This window comes from Leucopleurus acutus, assembly GCF_964270905.1.
Source record: "Leucopleurus acutus genome assembly, chromosome: 2".
NCBI classification, from domain to species: domain Eukaryota; kingdom Metazoa; phylum Chordata; class Mammalia; order Artiodactyla; family Delphinidae; genus Leucopleurus; species Leucopleurus acutus.
In genome coordinates this window covers 149518234-149539197 of record NC_139143.1, presented here as the reverse complement: position 1 = coordinate 149539197, position 20964 = coordinate 149518234, and the positions used below count along the sequence as shown (strand labels likewise).

The window sequence follows — 20964 nt, the reverse complement described above, 5'->3', positions numbered from 1 at the left end:
TTTCTTGGTTTATAGTTTTCAGGTTTGAAAAGTTTTTGGCCATTATTTCTTCAAAAAAAAAGTTTTGCACCCCCTTCCCTCCAACCCACTGGAGTCTTTTGGAGACTCCAATTTCTCATATATTAAGCTGCTTGAAATTCACAATTTATTGGTGCCTTTAAAATTTTCTTTGTTCTATTTTCTATGTATATTTCAGTTTGAATTGTTTCCATTGCTATGCCTTCTAATTCAGTAATTGTTTCTTCTGCAGTGTCTAATCTGCTGTTAATCCCAGCCAGTGTAGTTTTTATCTTTAGACATTGTCATTTTCTCCTCTAGAACTTCATTTTGGGTCTTTTTTATATCTTCCATATTTTTACTTAACTTCTTGAACATATGAAATATATTTGTAATAACTGTTTTACTGTCCTTCTCTGCTAATTTTAACATCCTTGTTAGTTCTGGGTAAATTTCAAATGATTGATTATTCCCCTCCTTTAGAGTTGCATTTTCCTGCCACTTTGCATGCCAGGTAGTTTTTTTTTTTTTAGATGTTGGGGGTAGGAGTTTATTAATTAATTATTTTATTTTGCTGTGTTGGGTCTTCATTTCTGTGCGAGGGCTTTCTCTAGTTGTGGCAAGCGGGGGCCACTCTTCATCGCGCTGCACGGGCCTCTCTATCGCGGCCTCTCTTGTTGCGGAGCGCAGGTTCAGTAGTTGTGGCTCACGGGCCTAGATGCTCCATGGCATGTGGGATCTTCCCAGACCAGGGCTCGAACCTGTGTCCCCTGCATTAGCAGGCAGACTCTTAACCACTGCGCCACCAGGGAAGCCCGCCAGGTAGTTTTTTTGATTGGATGCCAACCATTGTGAATTTTACCTTGTTGGATGCTGGATATTTTTATTTTCCTATAAAATATTCTTGAATTTTGTTCTGGGATTAATTGACTTACTTTTAAACAGTTTGATCCTATTTGATCTTGCTTTTTTTTATTATTAAAAGTTTGCTGTATTTTTCTGTTGAACCAAGTACTACCTCCCAATTACAGTTAGATATTATGCATTACAAACGTTAGCACAGTTAGCATCACCTCATTGACAACTGAATAATAAATCAAACAAGGTCCCAGCGGTTATGTCCACATCTAGGTTGTTAGGGTGATCAGAACTCTTATTTGTTTGCTTTAGCTTTTAATCCTTGGTTATATCTCCAAATACGAAAGAGCTGAGAGGCTCCTGCTGTCCCAACAAAGAAATTAACAGCAAACAGACTCCAGTTTTTGGGAATAATTACAAGTGAGTATCTTGACCAAATAAACCTTGTAGCCATCAAAATAGCAGATTGGGCTGTGCTGAGTTTTTCTGCAGGTCTGACCATGTCAGCCAATCCAGTACGCACCAACCCCCATTTCATAATTGGAGCCCATAAAAATACTGTTCTGGGACCTGCTGGTTGGTTGTACAACGGCCTCAGTTTCTCAGGCAGCAGGAGCTCCACTCTATCAAGTACCCGGTGGTAGGTGCCCCGCAGGCCCTGGGCGCCGGCGGCTGACATTTCTGCAGATGAGTGATCGTGGGCAGCCGGGTGGGGCAGCGGCCACATGCTCGTCCCTAGCTGGTAATGAAGGGCAGCTGGTCACTTTCCCCTGCCTCAATGCCTCGCGCCCTCCTCTTCCCCAGGGTTCCCTTCCCACAGCTCAGCCTGCTCTGCTGAGAACCACCCGGTGGCCTGCGCCCAGAGAAGGTTGTGAGGGCGGAGCTGATCTTGCTTTTATGATCTATCAGGAGGATCCAGAGCAGTGCTGAGGCTAGGGATGATTATTCTGTACTACTGAAACAAGACCTTCCTGAGTACTCTGCTCAATGCCCTGTGAATGAAGAGTTTTTCCAGAATGGATGGTGAGAACAGGCACTATTCCTGGCCCTTTGTGAGTGCTGGGAACTTTTCTCTAAGCTTTTTAATGGCTTTTTTTCTTCCCTCAAATAGTTTTCTCACAGTCATGCTCTGATCAGTACTCTGCTGAATAGAGTGCTACTCCCTGCAGCTCTCTGGATTCTCTCCATGTACATTGTCTTCTCTCTGGTACTCTGTCCTATGAATTGCCTTGGTCTCCCTGGACTCTCAGCTCCATCTTTTCAACTCCATGAGCCCACTGGGCTCTGCTTTTAGTTCTATATCCCTGTGCCACAGCCTGGAAACTCTCTCAAGGCAGCATCTCACCTTGTTTGTTTTCCATCTCTAAAGGTCACTGTTCTTTATTACCTAATGTCTAGTATCTTGAAAACTGTTGTTTCATGTTGTGTTTTTTCAGTTGTTTTAGAATGGAGAGTAAATCTGGCCCCTTTTAGTCCATCTTGGCCAGAAGCAAGAGTACTCATCGATCTTTCATTAAATAGATTTAAGAATGAGAAATTTGTCTTTTATACTTAGCCATGTATTTCTCATACTACTCTTCTTTTTTCAAGAACATTTCTTTTAGTGTAGGTAAGCTGGCAATGAATTTTCATTTAGGTTTTGTTTATGTGAAAAAGCCTTTGATTTAATTTTCAAAAGATAAATTTTTGCTCACTCTTGAAGTCCAAGTGGATATTTTTCCGTTGGGTTTTGAGGTTTATAAATTTCTTATATTTGAAAAAATTTTGGCCATTATTTCTTCAAATGTATTTTTCCGTACCCTCTCTTATCTCCTCTCTTTCTGAGACTCCAATTACAAGTATGTTAGATTGCTTAAAATTGTCTCAAAAGTCACAGAAATACTCTGCTGGCTTTTTTGGCAGGTGTCTTTCCTTTTTTCTTTCTGTGTTTTGACCTTGCTGTTCTCTATTACTGTTTTTTAGTTCACTGATTATTTTTTTCCTGCAGCATATCATCTGCTGTTAATCTCATCCAGTATATTTTTCATTTCAGGTACATGTATATATTATTTCTAGAAGTTACATTTAGATCTTTTTTATATCTTCATTTTTTTTCTCCTCAAGCTTATATTTTTCTTTCATTCGTATCATATTTATAACATTTATAATAGCTGTGTTTTTAAATTAATTAATTTTATTTTTTTGGCTGTGTTGGGTCTTTGTTGCTGCGCATGGGCTTTCTCTAGTCGTGGTGAGTGGGGGCTACTCTTTGTTGCAGTGCTCAGGCTTCTCATTGCTGTGGCTTCTCTTGTTGCGGAGCATAGGCTCTAGGCACATGGGCTTCAGTAGTTGTGGCATGCAGGCTCAGTAGTTGTGGCTTGCGGGTTCTAGAGCACGGGCTCAGTAGTTGTGGCGCACAGGTTTCGTTTCTCCGTGGCATGTGGGATCTTCCTGGACCAGGGCTCAAACCCATGTCCCCTGCATTGGCAGGCAGATTCTTAACCAGTGTGCCACCAGGCAAGTCCCTATAATAACTGTTTTAAATCCTTGTCTACTGATTCTATTATCCCTGTCATTTTTGGGTCTATTTTTATTGGTTGACTTTTCTCCTGTTTAAGGATCATGTTTTTCTGACTCTTTGTATGCCTGGTAATTTTTAGTTGGTTGCAGTCATTGTGAAATTTAATTTACTTTGTCGATTAGTAGTTTTGTTGTTTTCCTTTAAAGAATCTTGGACTTTGCGCTGGCATTCAGTTAAGCTACTCACGGATCAAGTTGTTCCATTCAAAGCTTATTTACAGGCATACCTCATTTTATGCACTTCACAAATACTGTGTTTTTTACAAATTGAAGGTTCGTGGCAACTATGTGTCGAACAAGTCTGTCTGCACCATTTTTCCAACAGCATTAAGTCACGTTGTGTTTCTGTGTCACATTTTAATAATTCTTGCAACATTTCAGAATTTTTCATTAGGATTATATTTGTTACGGTGATCTCTGATCAGTGATGTTTGATTTACTACTGTAACTTGCTGAAGGGCTCAGATAATGGTTAGAATTTTTTAGCAATAAATATTTTTTAATTAAGGTATTTACATTTTTTTTAAAGACGTTATGCTTTTGCACACTTAATAGACTACAATATAGTATAAACATAACTTTCTATGCACTGGAAACCAAGAAGTTTGGGTGGCTCACGTGATTGCAATATTTGCTTTATCGTGGTTGTCTGAAATCAAAGCCACCATATCTCCAAGGTATGCCTATATTTGCTTTGTTAAAGTGGCTTCAGATCAACCTTTACCCTACTACTTTATCCTAGTTATCCCACTACTGTCAAATGTTTTGTTTATTATGAGATCTCTTCACTCTGGCTGGTGAGAATGTGAATTATTCCTAACCCTGCGTGACTTTGGGATTTGTTCACGTACTGCTTTCTGGTGGTTCTTTCCCTGGCCTTGTGGAGTTTCACTCCGTATCAGTACTCAGCCAAAGATTTTAGGGGATCCCTCTGCAGATGTCTTTCCTCTCTTTCCCTTTCTCTGGAACTTTTTCCTCTACATTGCTCTGTTCTACAAATTTTTGCTGCCTAGGCCACCCTGAAGACTGATCTCTGTCTCCTCAACTCAGCAAAACTGCCAACTCTTCAGGTTCCCCTTATATGCGTAGCAATCTAGAAACTGCCCCATTTGAATATCTTCTCTCAGGGATCACATTCCTGTATAGCTAGTTGTCTGCTGTCTGAAAACAGTTCTCTCATATATTTTGTCTGATTTTCCAGCAACTTGTTTATGGCAAGAAAGAATGGCCATAATTCTTTTGATGCTCTATTCCAAATCTTTCCTTATCTGTTGTTTTTTGTTTAATGGTGTTGTCTTTTGCATTTTCGTGTGTATGTGTATGTGTGTGTGTTTAACTTTTTAAAATCAGGTACTATCTTATATTACATGAGGTTCTTGGGAGAGTCTAATTTTCTACTGTATTTGATGATTTCACTCATTATGGATTGTTTTCATTGTGAATTGTAATTTATCACCATCTGTGGGGCTTTGAGTACAAGGTGTGTCCTTCTCAGAGGGTCTTTATATTTCTTTCTATCAAGCTTCCTCAAGCTTGAAGGAGACAGAGGACTATCTTTTTTTAATTTGTTTATTTTAAAAGGCATATCTATCTTTCCTTTTCTTGTCACTATAAAATGATACATGCTGTGTTAAAAAACATAAATAGGGAAGAGTATAAAAAATGAATGTGAGAGCTTCCCTGCTGGTGCAGTGGATAAGAATCTGCCTGCCAATGCAGGGGACACAGGTTCAATCCTTGGTCCAGGAAGATCCCACATGCTGCAGAGCACCTAAGCCCATGCACCACAACTACTGAGCCTGTGCTCTAGAGCCCGCGAGCCACAACCACTGAAGCCCGCGTGCCTAGAGCCCATGCTCCGCAACAAGAGAAGCCACCACAATGAGAAGCCTGAGCACCACAACGAAGAGTAGCCCCCGCTCACCGCAACTAGAGAAAGCCCGCACACAGCAACGAAGACCCAACACACCCAAAAATAGATAAATTAATTAATTTTTTAAAAATGAATGTGAAATTCCTTTTCTTGTTTGAATATGTGAGATTAGAGAGGGGCATAGGAGACATTGATTTATCACTAATGCTGATGGAAAGGTACAGGATTATACACATTCATGTAGTGAGTAAAGTTAACTTGTCTCTTCCATCCTCACTCTTCCATGATTGGAAAAGAAAACTTGTTAGCTGTTACAGAGAATACATTTGAACACGGTAGCTTTCATTTTCATTTGTTATAGAATGACAAGCTAGGGAGTAAATAGTTTCTTACCAACGAAAAGGCCAGGGTTTTTGGTTCCTAAGAAATGGAATCAATGTGTTAGGAAGAGAATTATGATTTCATAGTAGATCAAATGAAGTTTTAAGAATGAGGATTAGGGACTTCCCTGGTGGGACCCCAGTGGTTTAGAATCTGCCTTCCAGTGCATGGGATACAGGTTCGATCCCTGATTGGGGAACTAGGATCCCACATGCCATGGGACAACTAAGCCCACGCGCCACAACTACTGAGCTCGCGTACCTCAATGAGAGAGCCCACGTGCTGCAAACTACAGAGCCCACGCACTCTGGAGCCTGCACACCACAGCTACAGAGCCCGCGTGCCACAACTAGAGAGCCCGTGCACTGCAACTACTGAGCCCACTCACCAGAACTAGAGAGAGATACCTAGGCACCGCAACAAAGAGCCCGTACGCCACAATGAAAAATCCCGCATGCCTCAACGAAGATCCTGCATGCTGTACTAAAAGCTGACGCAGCCAGAAATAAATAAATTAAATAATTTAAAAAAAAAGAATGAGGATTAATCTTTAGAGTAGTGAGATAAGTTGAGTCTTAGATCGTTTTGGAGAAGATCAAGCATAATCTAAATTGGCCAGAGCCCAGATTACTTCTTTTTTATGTATCTATGTCAATCCACTCTTTTACTGAGGTATAATCCTTTGAAAGTTCTTGCCTTGTATTAGTTCCAGTCTCTGGACCTTACTTTTGCCCTTGCATGTCTATTAAAACCCAGTTCTCTTGCCCCTGCAGGCCTGTGATAGCCTGTTATGCTCTAGTTTGATTCCCTATTTACATTTTGTCCCACAAAAAAAGTTACATATATAAAGTTTGTTTGCCTGTTTTTATTCAGCACTTCTAGATATTTTATAGCAGGAAATTTTTAGGTTATCTAGTTTACTGTTTTACCTGAAACAGAACTCGCTACTGTTTCTTTATTATTTTATTGTTTGGGGAGAAGAGGAATAAAATCACCTGTAATCCCACTGTGCTAACATAGCAACAATATTCGCTTTTGTCCATACATATTTAAATCGTTGCAGTGTCATTTAGCCATTTATTATACATATTATTTTAATTTTTATATCTTCTTTTTTTTCCAGAACAATATAGCTGAAGTACAAGAATTGCATTCTGAATTAATGTGGAAGGATTTTATAGACCACATCAGTAGCCTTCTACATAGTGTTGAAGTGGAAGTCAGTTACTTTGCAGCTGGGATTATTGCCCACTTAATATCTAGAGGAGAACAAGCTTGGACATTGAGTCGTAGCCAGAGGAATTCTCTTCTGGATGATCTGGTAGGGTAATTTGGTGTTTTTTGGAAGCATACAAACAACATTCATAATGGTTAAACTGTCAAACCCTCAAAATGCAATGCTAAATAAATATTGTAACCCTTTCTTGTGTGCTTTGTGTCTTTCAGCATTCAGCAATTTTGAAATGGCCAACTCCAGAGTGTGAGATGGTAGCATACAGGTAACTAGCAAGATAATTAATATTAAGCCAGTAACCTAGTCATTTTGCTTGTGTAGAGGTCATTCCTATTAGATGTAGATTTTACCCTTTGGCATCTATCTTCGTACTGGCTTTAAAATAAAGTATTTTTAATTTATTTTGCTACCTGTCATTCATCAGTCCTTCCTTCATTCTACATTTATTGAAAACAGGTGCCAAGGTCTTGTTCTGTGCTCTTGAAATTCAAAGACAAGTAAGATATGGTGCCTCCGTACAAGAACTTTACAGCCTAGTGATGGAAACCAAATGTAAATCAGAAATAATTCACTCCTATGCTAGTTATGTACATAGAATGCTCTGAACGTGCACTGGAAAATGGTAAAAAGCTTCCAGAGGAAGTAGATTGTGAGCTGAGTTTTGAGAGATAATTAAGTAGAGACAGAAGATTTTAGGTAGAGTATTAATGCAAGGAGGTCTAAAACAAGAACACATTTAGAGAACTAGAAATAGCACCTGATTTGTTCAGGGAAACAGTTTATAATAATTTACTGAAGGGCATACTAGATTCTAACTCTGTTTATGACAGGTGACTTGGTAGATAAGTTACTAATATACCAGAAGTATTCCAGATTGCTGCATAAATATTATTATTGCAATTTATTTTGTTGTCTACTTTATAAATGCTGATGCTACCAACACTTTTGATTCCCACTTATGTTCTGTACATTTTTGGGCAGAAGACTTGTAGAAATAGAAAGGCTAATTCTAGAGCTCCGTCATGGTGTTGTTCTGGTTAGTTATCAACTAACTTCTCCTTATCTAAGTTTCCAAACCAAAGTCTGCAATTCTTCAAATGTGTATCTTCAAGACCAACAGGTGCTTTTGAGAAAAAATATGTTGTTCTGATCGCCTTCCATCTTCTGTACCAAGACTTTTGTCTGAATATACTCGTTTATCAAATGGCTAAGACAAAGAAAAGATGTTCTACAGAAGCTCATTTATATTATATAGTTTAAAAATAGCAGGATGAAATTTCTGTAGCAAAAAGCTCAGGAATCATTGCTTTAGAAAGTGACACTAAGTACAGGATGTAACTTTTATTCTTTTCTTTGAACGTTTAGGTCCTTTAATCCATTTTTCCCATTACTTGGCTGTTTCACAACACCAGGAGTCCAGCTATGGGCAGTTTGGGCCATGCAGCATGTCTGCAGCAAGAATCGTATGTACCAAAAAGAGAACTGTGTTTTTCTTTTTCAAGTGAAATTCTCCTTGCACAGGAAAGCCATTTCTAAATTGTGTTTGATTTTTAAGGACACAGACTTTTAAAAATACAGTGTAAAGAGAATCTTAAGTTATGAACTAAATTTATCCTTTCAGAATGAGCTTGGCAATATTAGAAATCAATGACAGTGGCGAATGAGACTTACACTGTTCTAAGAAAGAACTTCAGAAATCTTCATAGGCGTTTCTTGAGTCTTAGGCTGTGCATTCCTAGGGTGAGACTTCCTGAGGCCTGAAAAAGAACAAATACCAAGGAGCTTCTAACTGAACAACACATGGAGCTTACGCAGGTTAGAAAATATTCGAATTCCAAACAGTGGAAAGAACTTAATACCCAGGACATTCACTACAGATGCCAGAAAAGATTAAACTAGCCCTAAATTAAAGGTTTCTCTAAGGCAACCCTGTGAAGCTTAAAAGCAAGTCTTAAAATGATCAAGCTGCTCTGCAAGTAAACTGTCTGTCAGAGAAAAACTAAGCACTTTGTTAAAAAAGACAACAAAATCTATACACTCAACAACATGTTTAGTTATATGGTAAGAGTTGCTAGGTGAAAGATGAAGCAGAAAAATAGGACCCATAACCAGGAGAAAAATTAGACAATTGAAACAGACCCAGAAATGGTGGTGATGATGGAATTAGCAGGAAAAAATTTCAAACTTTTTTTATAGATATGATCCAAGATTTTAAAGAAAACATGAAATTAAGAGGAGGAAAAAAATAAAAATTTGACATGAAAAATATTTGGGTGAGCTTAAGAGTAGATACAAATGAGAAAAGGTCGATGAAATTGAATACACAGCAATAGAAAATATCCAAACTGAAAGAAAGCTGGTTTAAAAAAAATTAGAAAGCAAGAACACCAGAATTATCCTGATATCAATACCAGGCAAAGACATAAGAAAAGAAAATTACTGAACAATATCTGTCATGAGCATAGATGAGGAAATTCTTAAAAAATTTTTAACAAATGGAACCCAACAGTATATAAAAAGGACCAAGGAGGTTATTCCAGGAATGCAAAGTTGGTTTAACATTTGAAAGTCAATGTGTTTCATCCTATTACCAGACCAGGAAAGAAAAACAATCTGATCATCTCAGTAGATGCAGAAAGAGCATCTAAGGATATCCTACAGCTAACATCAAAATTAATAGTGAAAAATTAAATGTGACTGTTTCCCCTCTAAGATCAGGAACAAGGCAAGGATGTCCAACCTCACTGCTATTGAACATTGTAATGAAGGTTCTGTCCAGTGTGATCAGGAAAGAAACAGAAGGCATCCAGATTGGAAAGAATGAAGGAAAACTGTTTTTATTCACAGGTGACGTGATATCTATGTAGAAAAATCCCATGAAATCTACAAGAGGGCAACTAGACTTAATAAGTGAGTTTAGCAAGGTTCCAGGATAAAAGATCAATGTACACAAATCAGATGCATTTCTTTATATTAGCTGCAACCAGTATAAATGAAAAAATGACATTTACAGTTTTACCAAAAACTATGAAATACTTAGGGATATATCTGACAAAGATGTACAAGACCTGTACACTGAGAAAAACAAAGGCATTGCTGAGAGACTTTAGGGAAGGCCTAACCAAATAGAAGGACGGCACTTATGAGTTGGAAGACTTACTATTGTTAAAATGGCAATTCTCTCCAAATGTATTGTAGATTTATATAGTCCCAGTCAAAATCTTAGCCGTCTTAGCAGAAGAGAAATTCACAGGCTGATTCTAAAATTCATACAGAAATGCAAAGGACCTAGAATATTGAAACAACTTAGAAAAACGAAGAACAAAATTGGAGGAGTTATATTACCTGACTTCAAGACATACTGTAGAGCTACAGTAATCAAGACAGGTGTTTTGTGGCTCCAAATGTGTGTTTTTTCCATACCTCATCAAGCAGTTCTGTAATTCTCAGCAGACATTGACTGGGTGTCCAACAGATTTAACTCAATTCTGACACTGTCTCCCTGGAGATAGTGTCAGATCCCACAGGTTAAGGGCTCAATTCCACAATACTGCTGTCCCCACTTCAGATGCCAATCCCAAGTTTATGTTGTTACCTGTGCTTCTGACTGACTAGCTGTAGATCTGAGGTTCCCACGACCCACCCTCCTCTGGTTCAATTAATTTTCTAGAGCAGCTCACAGAACTCAGAGAAACATTTAATTATATTTACCAGTTTATTATAAAGGATGCAGATGAGCAGCCAGGTTAAGAGATACATAGGGCAGGGTTCTGAAGGATTCTGAGCACAGGAGCTTCTGTCCCCGTGGAACTAGGCTGTCCCATCATCCAGGCATGTGAGTGCATTCACCAACGTGGTGAATGCTTCCTTGCCCTGAGAGACATTTTCATATGATAAACTGGACTAATTATTAATGACTGAATGGGACTCTAGTAATGTTCTAGTATCTGTTAACTGTTACAATCATTTTGTTTTAAGGGATCTGTCATCAAAGACCAGAAGATATAATAAGAACTATATTTGGTCTTTGTTCCTGGTTCCTAGCACAGAACTCCTCAAACCTTTATAATTTCCTGAGTGATAGGAGTGTCTTTTGTCATTCATAAGGATCCCCTTTTGACATACGGTAATGAGGTGACAGAGTGGGATGTCTCCCAGGGCAAGGCCACTGAGGTTTGCAGGCTTCCAGTAGATTTTGTAAGGCTCCAAAAGCAGAAGTGGTCTTAGGGTGAAGCCATATATTGCTCTTTAACTAAGAAATAATATCATCTCTTGCTCTGAGACTTTTTTTTTTTTGCCTTACGCGGGCCTCTCACTGCTGTGGCCCCTCCCACTGCAGAGCACAGGCTCCGGACGCGCAGGCCCAGCGGCCATGGCTCACGGGCCCAGCCGCTCCACGGCATGTGGGATCCTCCCGGACCGGGGCACGAACCCTTGTCCCGAACCCGTGTCCCCTGCATCGGCAGGCGGACTCTCAACCACTGCGCCACCAGGGAGGCCCCGCTCTGAGCCTTTATTGATGTGTTAATGTCATATTGAATTTCTCTTATTACATAGCCTATTTATTCATTCCTGTACCCTCAGCTCCTGATCCTCCTTCTCTTCATGTACACTCAAACTTTTCCACCTTTGGAAGGGACATTAATTTTGACCACTGTGTTGGTCTAGATTGCCAACAGCAATACTAGTCTAGCAAGTGTCTCCCCCTCAGTCTGCTGTCATTCAGATAGGGTAAGATTACATAGGTGCAGAACTAGCGGGCTGTTTTTACCAGGAGGCAATATAGTTGCATTCAGTGTTATTCCCAATTTTGCGAGATGGAGTTAAGGCATAACCCAACCCATTAGGCCCTTGGGAATCCTGACAAAAAGAGTTTACAACATAGTTACAATTTCTTGCTTAGGAATCATCCCTGCTTCCAGCATTTGTAGTTGCAGCCCTGGTTCTGTGACCACTGCACCAGGTAGGGGAATTAAAAAACGTTGTGATATGGGGAAGAAGAAGAAAAAAGTATAGTCATTTTACCAGTATCCTCCCTTAGCAAGAATTACATAATCATATCAACATCCTTTCCCACTCCCTCTTCCCCAGGTTCCCCAGAAAAACAGGAGAATATCTAGTGGGGACGTTCTATCTATCTATCGGTCTAGTTGTGCTGGGTCTTAATTGCAGCTCATCAGATCCTTGGTTGCAGCATATGGGCTCCTTAGTTGCGGCTCCAGGGCTTCTTAGTTGTGGCATGTGGGCTCCTTAGTTGTGGCATGCAAACTCTTAGTTGTGGCATGCATGTAGGACCTAGTTCCCTGACCAGGGATCAAACCCGTGCCCCCTGCATTTGAAGTGCAAAGTCTTATCCACTGCTCCACCAGGGAAGTCCCTAGTGGGGACATTCTTTTAGCTCCACTAATATTGAGTGTGAGCATACATATACTCGTGAAGGTGTGAAAGCTAGCCCTTCAGGCCTATATCTCCCCCCTCCCTCCCAGCTCCGATTTTAGATAACTAATGTTTTAATTGCCCATTCCAATTCTGTATCGAACTATTACTCTGAGGAGTATATCTCTCTGCCCATTGTCGGACATTGTAGGGATAGAAAACGTTTTCCTTGACTCTGGCGCTTTGTGCCTTAAAATGCAAGAGGAATATGTCTAGATTCAGTCCATTTCTGCATTGCTGCAGTTCCTCCGTATCCACTCATCTCATGGACTCAGGTGGCCACCTCAAGCAAGCGCATTGGGATATCTGCTTGTCAGTTCCAGTCAGCTTCTGAACATGGAAGAGAGTTCTTCTGATGGGCACAGATATGTCCTGCCTTAATGACCAGGTTTCCATTGCCCTTGTATCCACCTACACGGCTAGACCATTGGCCACTGCCCATGAAAAAACCCAAACAGAGGGTTTTACCACTATTCAGTATTTCATCCTTGGGAAAGGATGGGAAAACAGCATGCAGTTCAGTCCACAGAGCTGTTTTGGTTTTACCTTTTTCAATCGGAATGGTGGCCTTCCAAACAGGATGTTGTCTGTTTACCTTGGAACTGCTATCCACAAACCAAGCAGCTGTTTGTTGGTTATTGGCGAGCTGTTTATAGGGCACTGTCCAAGTGACTATACAATCTGGCAGCTCCTTGTGCAGTTCCAAAGTCAGTCCTAGGGACTGACTAGGGAGAAAGAGGCTCCCTGCTCATGAGTATCTCCTTGCATTCTCCAGGTAGCATGATCCTGTATAAACGAATTCTGTTTTATCATGGAACTCTTCTGGGCACTGCCATCCCCATTAGAGTGTTTCTCTGACATCACTCAAAACGTCTTGGGTATTTCAGGTTTGAAGATCATTTTTTGTCCTTCAGTCATGAGGGTAGCTTCAATTAATGTCAAATAGCAAGGTAGTAAATGCCCCTCAGATGGAAATTCTCAAGTCCAAAGTCCCAGTAATCATCTCTGGTAGGCACTCACAGGCTTTTGCCATAAACCCCAGTCAGTCCTTCACATAGGGCTATGGCATAGAGAATTTGTCCCTACCAGCACTCCAGCTTCTATTCTACATTGCATTGGCTTGGGCAACCTTACTGGTTCCCATTTAGCATGCCCAATTAACATTGCTTGAAAGGTAGATTTACATGCTTTCTGTTTTATGATGTTAGGTAGTGGAAACATTTCCCAGTCAATAAAATGTTCATTCTCATAATACCATCAGGTAAAAGAAATGTAACCACTTCACATAAAGTCTGTTCAACCATACCAATTCTCCTACAAACTTTTACCTTAATTCTTTTAACCCTTATATTCCTAACTGTAATCATCCACAGATTTTGGTCTTACAGTACTAGGTAGGAGAGTGTTCCCCAGCCAGACATGATACTCATTTCCATAAAATATTGAGGCAAAGGAGACACAACTTCTTTACATAAAGTCTGTTTAAACATTCCAGTTTTCAGGACTTCCCTGGTGATCCAGTGGTTGAGTATCTGCCAACCAATGCAGGGGATGTGGGTTCGGTCCCTGGTCGGGAAACTAATATCCCACATGCCTCAGGGCAACTAAGCCCGCAGGCTCTAGAGCCCGTGGGCCGCAACTAAAACTCCATACAGCCAAATAAATAAATAAATATTTTTAAAAAAAACACTCCCAACTTTCATAATCCTGTCAATCCTTACATTTTTTTTAAAAAACTCTCTAATTGTAGCCCACATCAGGACTTCACCAGGAACTTCTCCACTTCCTAAGTTACCCACTCTTGTGCAAAAGGCTTTAAGTCCCCAGTAAGGAGTCAAGCCAAGGAATCCTGGCCTTTTGTCAATCTTTGCCTTGATTAGATTAAACAATTGCAGGTCAGGTTTGGAGTCATCTCTAAATTCCATTGGTTGGGACTTCCCTGGTGGCGCAGTGGTTGAGACTCCGTGCTCCCAGTGCAGGGGGCCCGGGTTTGACCCCTGGTTGGGCAACTAGATCCCACAGGCATGCTGCAACTGGGAGTTTGCATGCCGCAACTAAGGGGCATGCCTGCTGCAACTAAGGGGCATGCCTGCTGCAACTAAGACCCAGCACAGCCAAATAAATATTTAAAAAAAAAAAAAACAAACATTGGGCTTCCCTGGTGGTGCAGTGGTTGAGAGTCCACCTGCCGATGCAGGGGCACAGGTTCGTGCCCCAGTCCGGGAAGATCCCACATGCCTTGGAGCGGCTGCGCCCGTGAGCCATGGCCGCTGAGCCTGCGCGTCCGGAGCCTGTGCTCCACAACGGGAGAGGCCCCCGTACCGCAAAAAAATAAAATTAAATTAAAAAAATAAAAAAACATTTAACAAAACTCTTAAAAACATAAATAAATAAAAAAATAAATTCCATTGGTAACTTTTACTGTTAGTAACTGATTGCAGCAGAGCTGCTACTCCACATCATGGAGTAGCCACCCAGAAACCAGAGGTTCCTTATCCCTCACCTTTTTATCCTTTCTGTTCCCTAACCACATGTTTCCATAAGCCAGGACCAGGATAGCAAATCCCACTTCTGACACCAATTCTGATATGTGTTTTTTCCACATCCCACCTAAAAGTTCTCCATTTCTCAGCCGACACTGACTGGGTGTCCTACAAATTTAGTTCAATTCTGACACTGTTTACCTCGAGATAGTGTCAGATTCCACAAGTTAAGGTCTCAGTCCCACAAAACTGCCCTCACTTCGGACACCAATTTGAAGTCCAGGCATAAGCATAAACAAAGAATGTTCAAAGGACCAGAATAGAGAGTACAGAAACAGACCTATACACATATGGTTAGTTAGGGGTTTTTTTTTTTTTTTTTTTTTTTTAAAGCGGTACGCGGGCCTCTCACTGTCATGGTCTCTCCCGTTGCGGAGCACAGGCTCCGGACGTGCAGGCCTAGCGGCCATGGCTCATGGGCCCAGCCGCTCTGTGGCATGTGGGATCTTCCCGGACCGGGGCACAAACCCGTGTCCCCTGCATCGGCAGGCGGACTCTCAACCACTGTGCCACCAGGGAAGCCCCTGGTTAGTTAGTTTTTGATATAAGTTCAAAGCAATTCAATAGAGAAATAAGAGTCTTTGCAACAGACAGTACTGCATCAAGTGTATCTCTATCTGCAAAAAAAAAAAGAACTTTGATTCATACTTTGTATAAAAAAATTAACTCTTGGGACTTCCCTGGTGATCCATTGGCTGAGACTCCAAGCTCCCAGTGCAGGGGGCCCAGGTTTGGTCCCTGGTTGGAGAACTAGATCCTGCATGCATGCTGCAACTAAGAGTCCACACACCACAACTAAGAAGCCCACATGCTACAACTAAAGATCCCTCATTCCACAACAAAGATCCTACATGCCACACCTAAGACCTGGCACAGCCAAAATAAATAATTAATTTTTTAAAATTTAAGTCTTAATGGATCATAAGTCTAAATATGAAACCAAAAACTATTAAAAGTTTCTACAAGAAAATGTGACAAAATATTTGTAACCTTGTCTTAGGCAGATTTTTTTTTTTTTTAACATCTGTATTGGAGTATAATTGCTTTACAATGGTGTGTTAGTTTCTGCTGTATAACAAAGTGAGTCAGCTATAGATATACATATATCCCTATATCTCCTCCCTCTTGCGTCTCCCTCCTAACCTACCTATCTCACCCCTCTAGATGGACATGGCACAAAGCATGGAGCTGATATCCCTGTGCTATGCAGCTGCTTCCCACTAGCTATCTTTTTTACATTTGGTAGTGTATATATGTCTGTGCCACTCTCTCACTTCGTCCCAGCTTACCCTTCCCCCTCCCCATGTCCTCAAGTCCATTCTCTATGTCTGCGTCTTTATCCTGTCCTGCCCCTAGGTTATTCAGAATCGCTTTTTTTTTTTTTAGATTCCATATATATGTCTTAGCATACGGTATTTGTTTTTCTTTCTGACTTACTTCACTCTGTATAATAGTCTCTGGGTCCATCCACCTCACTACAAATAACTCAGTTTCATTTCCTTTTATGGCTGAGTAATATTCCATTGTATATATGTGCCACATCTTCTTTATCCATTCATCTGTCGATGGACACTTAGGTTGCTTCCATGTCCTGGCTATTGTAAATAGAGCTGCAGTGAGCATTGTGGTACATGACTCTTTTTGAATTATGATTTTCTCAGGGCACATGCCCAGTAGTGGGATTGCTGGGTCGTATGGTAGTTCTAATTTTAGTTTTTTAAGGAACCTCCATACTGTTCTCCATAGTGGCTGTATCAATTTACATTCCCACCAACAGTGCAAGAGGGTTCCCTTTACTCCACACCCTTTCCAGCATTTACTGTTTGTAGATTTTTTGATGATGGCCATTCTGACTGGTGGGAGGTGATACCTCATTGTAGTTGTTTTTTTTTTTTTTTTGCGGTACGCGGGCCTCTCACTGCTGTGGCCTCTCCTGTTGCGGAGCACAGGCTCCGGACGCACAGGCTCAGTGGCCATGGCTCACGGGCCCAGCCACTCTGCGGCATGTGGGGGTCCTCCCAGACCAGGGCACGAACCCGTGTCCCCTGCATCGGCAGGCGGACTCCTAACCACTGCGCCACCAGGGAAGCCCCCTCATTGTAGTTTTGATTTGCATTTCGCTAATGATTAGTGATGTTGAGCATCCTTTCATGTGTTTGTTGGCAATCTGTATATCTTCTTTGAAGAAATGTCTATTTAGATCTTCTGCCCATTTTTGGATTGGGTTGTTGTTTTTTTTTTGATACTGAGCTGCTTGTATATTTTGGAGATTAACCCTTTGTCAGTTGCTTTGTTTGCAAATGTTTTCTCCCATTCTGAGGGTTGTCTTTTCGTCTTGTTTATGGTTTCCTTTGCTGTGCAAAAGATTTTAAGTTTCATTAGGTCCCATTTGTTTTTTTTTTTGTTTGTTTTTACTTCCATTTCTCTAGGAGGTGGGTCAAAAAGGATCTTGCTGTAATTTGTGTCTTAGAGTGTTCTGCCTATGTTTTACTCTAAGAGTTTTATAGTATCTGGCCTTACATTTATGTCTTTAATCCATTTTGAGTTTATTTTTGTGTATGGTGTTAGGGAGTGTTCTAGTTTCATTCTTTTACATGTAGCTGTCCAGTTTTCCCAGCACCACTTATTGAAGAGACTGTCTTTTCTCCATTGTATTTCCTTGCCTCCTTTATCAAAGATAAGGTGACCATAGGTGTGTGGGTTTCTCTCTGGGCTTTCTATCCTGTTCCATTGATCTATATTTCTGTTTTTGTGCCAGTACCATAGTGTCTTGATTACTGTGGCTTTGCAGTATAGTCTGAAGTTCAGGAGCCTGATTCCTCCAGCTCTGTTTTTCTTTCTCAGGATTGCTTTGGCTATTCAGGGTCTTTTGTGTTTCTATACAAATTGTGAAAATTTTTGTTCTAGTTCTATGAAAAATGCCATTGGTAGTTTGATAGGGATTGCATTGAATCTGTAGAATGCTTTGGGTAGTAGAGTCATTTTCACAATGTTGATTCTTCCAATCCAAGAACATGGTATATCTCTCCATCTGTTTGTGTCATCTTTAATTTCTTTCATCAGTGTCTTATAGTTTTCTGTATACAGGTCTTTTGTCTCCTTAGGTAGGTTTATTCCTAGGTATTTTATTCTTTTTGTTGCAGTGGTAAATGGGAGTGTTTCCTTAATTTCTCTTTCAGATTTTTCATCATTAGTGTATAGGAATGCAAGAGATTTCTGTGCATTAATTTTGTATCCTGCTGCTTTACCAAGTTCATTGATTAGCTCTAGTAGTTTTCTGGTAGCATCTTTAGGATTCTCTATGTATAGTATCATGTCATGTGCAAACAGTGATAGTTTTACTTCTTCTTTTCTGATTTGGATTCCTGTTACTTCTTTTTCTTCTCTGATTGCTGTGGCTAAAACTTCCAAAACTATATTGAGTAATAGTGGTGAGAGTGGGCAACCTTGTCTTCTTCCTGATCTTAGTGGAAATGGTTTCAGTTTATCACCATTGAGAATGATGTTGGCTATGGGTTTGTAATATATGGCCTTTGTTATGTTGAGGTAAGTTCCCTCTATGCCTACTTTCTGGAGGGTTTTTGTCATAAATGGTGTTGAATTTTGTTGAAAGCTTTTTCTGCATCTGTTGAGATCAAATTCTTAAATATGCACAAAAGTATGATCTACAAAAGAAAAAACTAGGGACTTCCCTGGCAGTCCAGTGGTTAAGACTCCACACTTCCACTGTAGGGCACGTGGGTTCAATCCCTGGTTGGGGAACTAAGATCCCGTAAGCCACACGGAGCAGCAAAAAAAAAAAGAAAAAGAAAAACCTGCTAAATTGGCCATGAACAAATCAAACTTAAGGATTTCAGCTTTTTGAAAGACATTATCAAGAAAATGAAAAGTCAGTGCACATACTGGGTCAAAATTTTCAAATCACATGTCTGATAAAGCATTTGTGATCAAAATATACCATGTACTCTCAAAACTTAATGATAAGAAAAGAATACAAGAAAATGGACAAAAGAGTTGAACAGACTTTTCACCAAAGATTTACAGATGGCAAATAAGCACATGAAAAGATGCTCAACATCATTAGGATAGTTGTATAGATCAATGCAATAGAATTGAGAGTCCAAAAATAACCATGCATCTATGGTTAATTGATTTTTAACAAGGGTGCCAAGACAATTCAGTGGGGAAAGAACAGGTTTTTAAAGAAATGGTGCTGGGAAAACTGAGTAGGCACACGTAAAAGAAAGAACTTTGACCCTTACCTCATAACATATACAGAAATTAACTCAAAAATGGATTACAGGCCTAAGTGTAAGAACTACATTTACATATACATAAGCATATAAAACTTTTATGATGAGTTTATGAAAGAGTTTATGATGTTGGATTAAGCAGTGATTTCTTATATAGGACACCAAAAGCATGTGACAAAAGAAAACTAGTCTAATTGGATTTAATAAAAAATTTTAAAACTTTTGTGCTTTAAAGGACACCATCAAGAAAGTGAAAAGACGACTCCCAGAACGGTTGAAAATATTTGCAAATTATATACCTGATGAGAGATTTGTTTTCAGAATATATAAACACAATAGTAAAAAAGAAAATAACCCAGTTTAAAAATTGGCAAAGGATCTTCAAAGAAAATATACAAATGGCCAATAAGCATTAAAAGAAGTTCAGAACTTCCCTGGTGGTCCAGTGGTTAAGACTTCATGCTTCCCCTGCACGGGGCACAGGTCTGATCCCTGGTCAGGGGACTTAAGATCCCGCATGCCACAGGGTGTTGCCAAAAAAATAAATAAATAAAATTAAAAAAATAAAGATACTGTCATGATGGCCAAAAAAAAGTTCAGCATCATTAGTTATTAGAAAATATAAATTAAAGCCACAGTGAGGTGCAAGCCACTTTACACCTGCTAGGAAGGCTGCCTGTAATCAAAAAGGTGGACAATGACAAGTGTTGATGAGGATATGAAGCAACTTTCTCATTCATTGCTGATGGGAATGAAAAATTATACAACCATTTCAGAAAACAATTTGGTGATTTCTTATAAAGTTAAACATACATTTATGGATGGATCTAGAGACTGTCATACGGAGTGAAGTAAGTCAGAAGGAGAAAAACAAATATCGTATATTAATGCATATGCGTGGAACCTAGAAAAATGGTACAGATGAACCGGTTTGCAGGGCAGAAATTGAGACACAGATGTAGAGAACAAATGTGTGGACACCAAGGGGGGAAAGTGGTGGTGGGGGGGGGATGGGCGTGCGATGAATTGGGAGATTGGGATTGACATGTATACACTGATGTGTATAAAATTGACAACTAATAAGAACCTGCTGTATAAAAAAATAAAATAAAAATCAAGAATAAAATAAAAAAATAAAAATAAACATACATTTAGCATTTGCCCATCATTTTAGGTATTTTCTCAAGATCCAGGAAATGAAAAGTTCCCAAAAAACTTGTGAAAGAATGATTATAGCATTTTTAGTCATTGTAATGAAATGCTCAGGGAGAGAGAACATCCAACAAATGTCCATCAGTACAATAACATCAAAAACATGTGACGTATTCAATGCAGTGGAATACTTCTCAGCTTAGACCAACAAAAAAAGATTACATACAGGTAGCAACTTGGAAACATCTCGAAAACATCATGCTGAGCAAAAGTAGACAGACACAAAAGGTTACATGCTGTCCATTTATATGAAGTTGTAGGCAAAAGTCTATATCACAGAAATTAGAACAGTGGTTACCTGGGATGAGGGGTGCAGGGGAGATTGACTTCAAAGGTGCACAAGGAAACTTTTTAGTTGTTGAAAATATTCCATATCCTGATTGTGTTGGTGGTTACACAAGTGTATACGTTTGGCAAAACTCATAAAACTATAGATTAAATTAGGTGTGTTTTATTGTGTGTAAATTAGACTTTATGACTAAAACTAAAAAAATAAACTTTATAAAGTTTATATATGACTAAATAAATATGACTAAAACTAAAAAAATAAACTTTAAAAGGCAAAAGGAAAAAAATATTTAAAAATAATGAATACTGCACGTACAATATGACTGCTAT

At 39.6% G+C, this 20964-nt stretch overlaps 2 protein-coding genes across 3 annotated transcripts in view; one reads left to right on the top strand and one right to left on the bottom strand.

Moving 5' to 3' along the window:
• ZYG11B (zyg-11 family member B, cell cycle regulator) overlaps positions 1-20964 on the top strand; it is a 79872-nt gene that overhangs the window by 53170 nt on the left and 5738 nt on the right. Inside the window, exons 11-13 of one of the 2 annotated variants that reach the window (XM_082863481.1) lie at positions 6792-6989; positions 7115-7167; positions 8268-8365. In XM_082863481.1, the coding sequence (XP_082719607.1) occupies positions 6792-6989; positions 7115-7167; positions 8268-8365 (349 nt within the window). The remainder of the gene's footprint in view (positions 1-6791; positions 6990-7114; positions 7168-8267; positions 8366-20964) is intronic. The other variant, XM_082863482.1, reaches the window with a different exon arrangement.
• Positions 517-1696, bottom strand: LOC309977421 (mitochondrial pyruvate carrier 2-like). Its single transcript, XM_082863525.1, has one exon. It carries the CDS (start codon positions 1580-1582, stop codon positions 1151-1153), a length of 432 nt encoding a protein of 143 aa, XP_082719651.1. The 5' UTR covers positions 1583-1696; the 3' UTR covers positions 517-1150.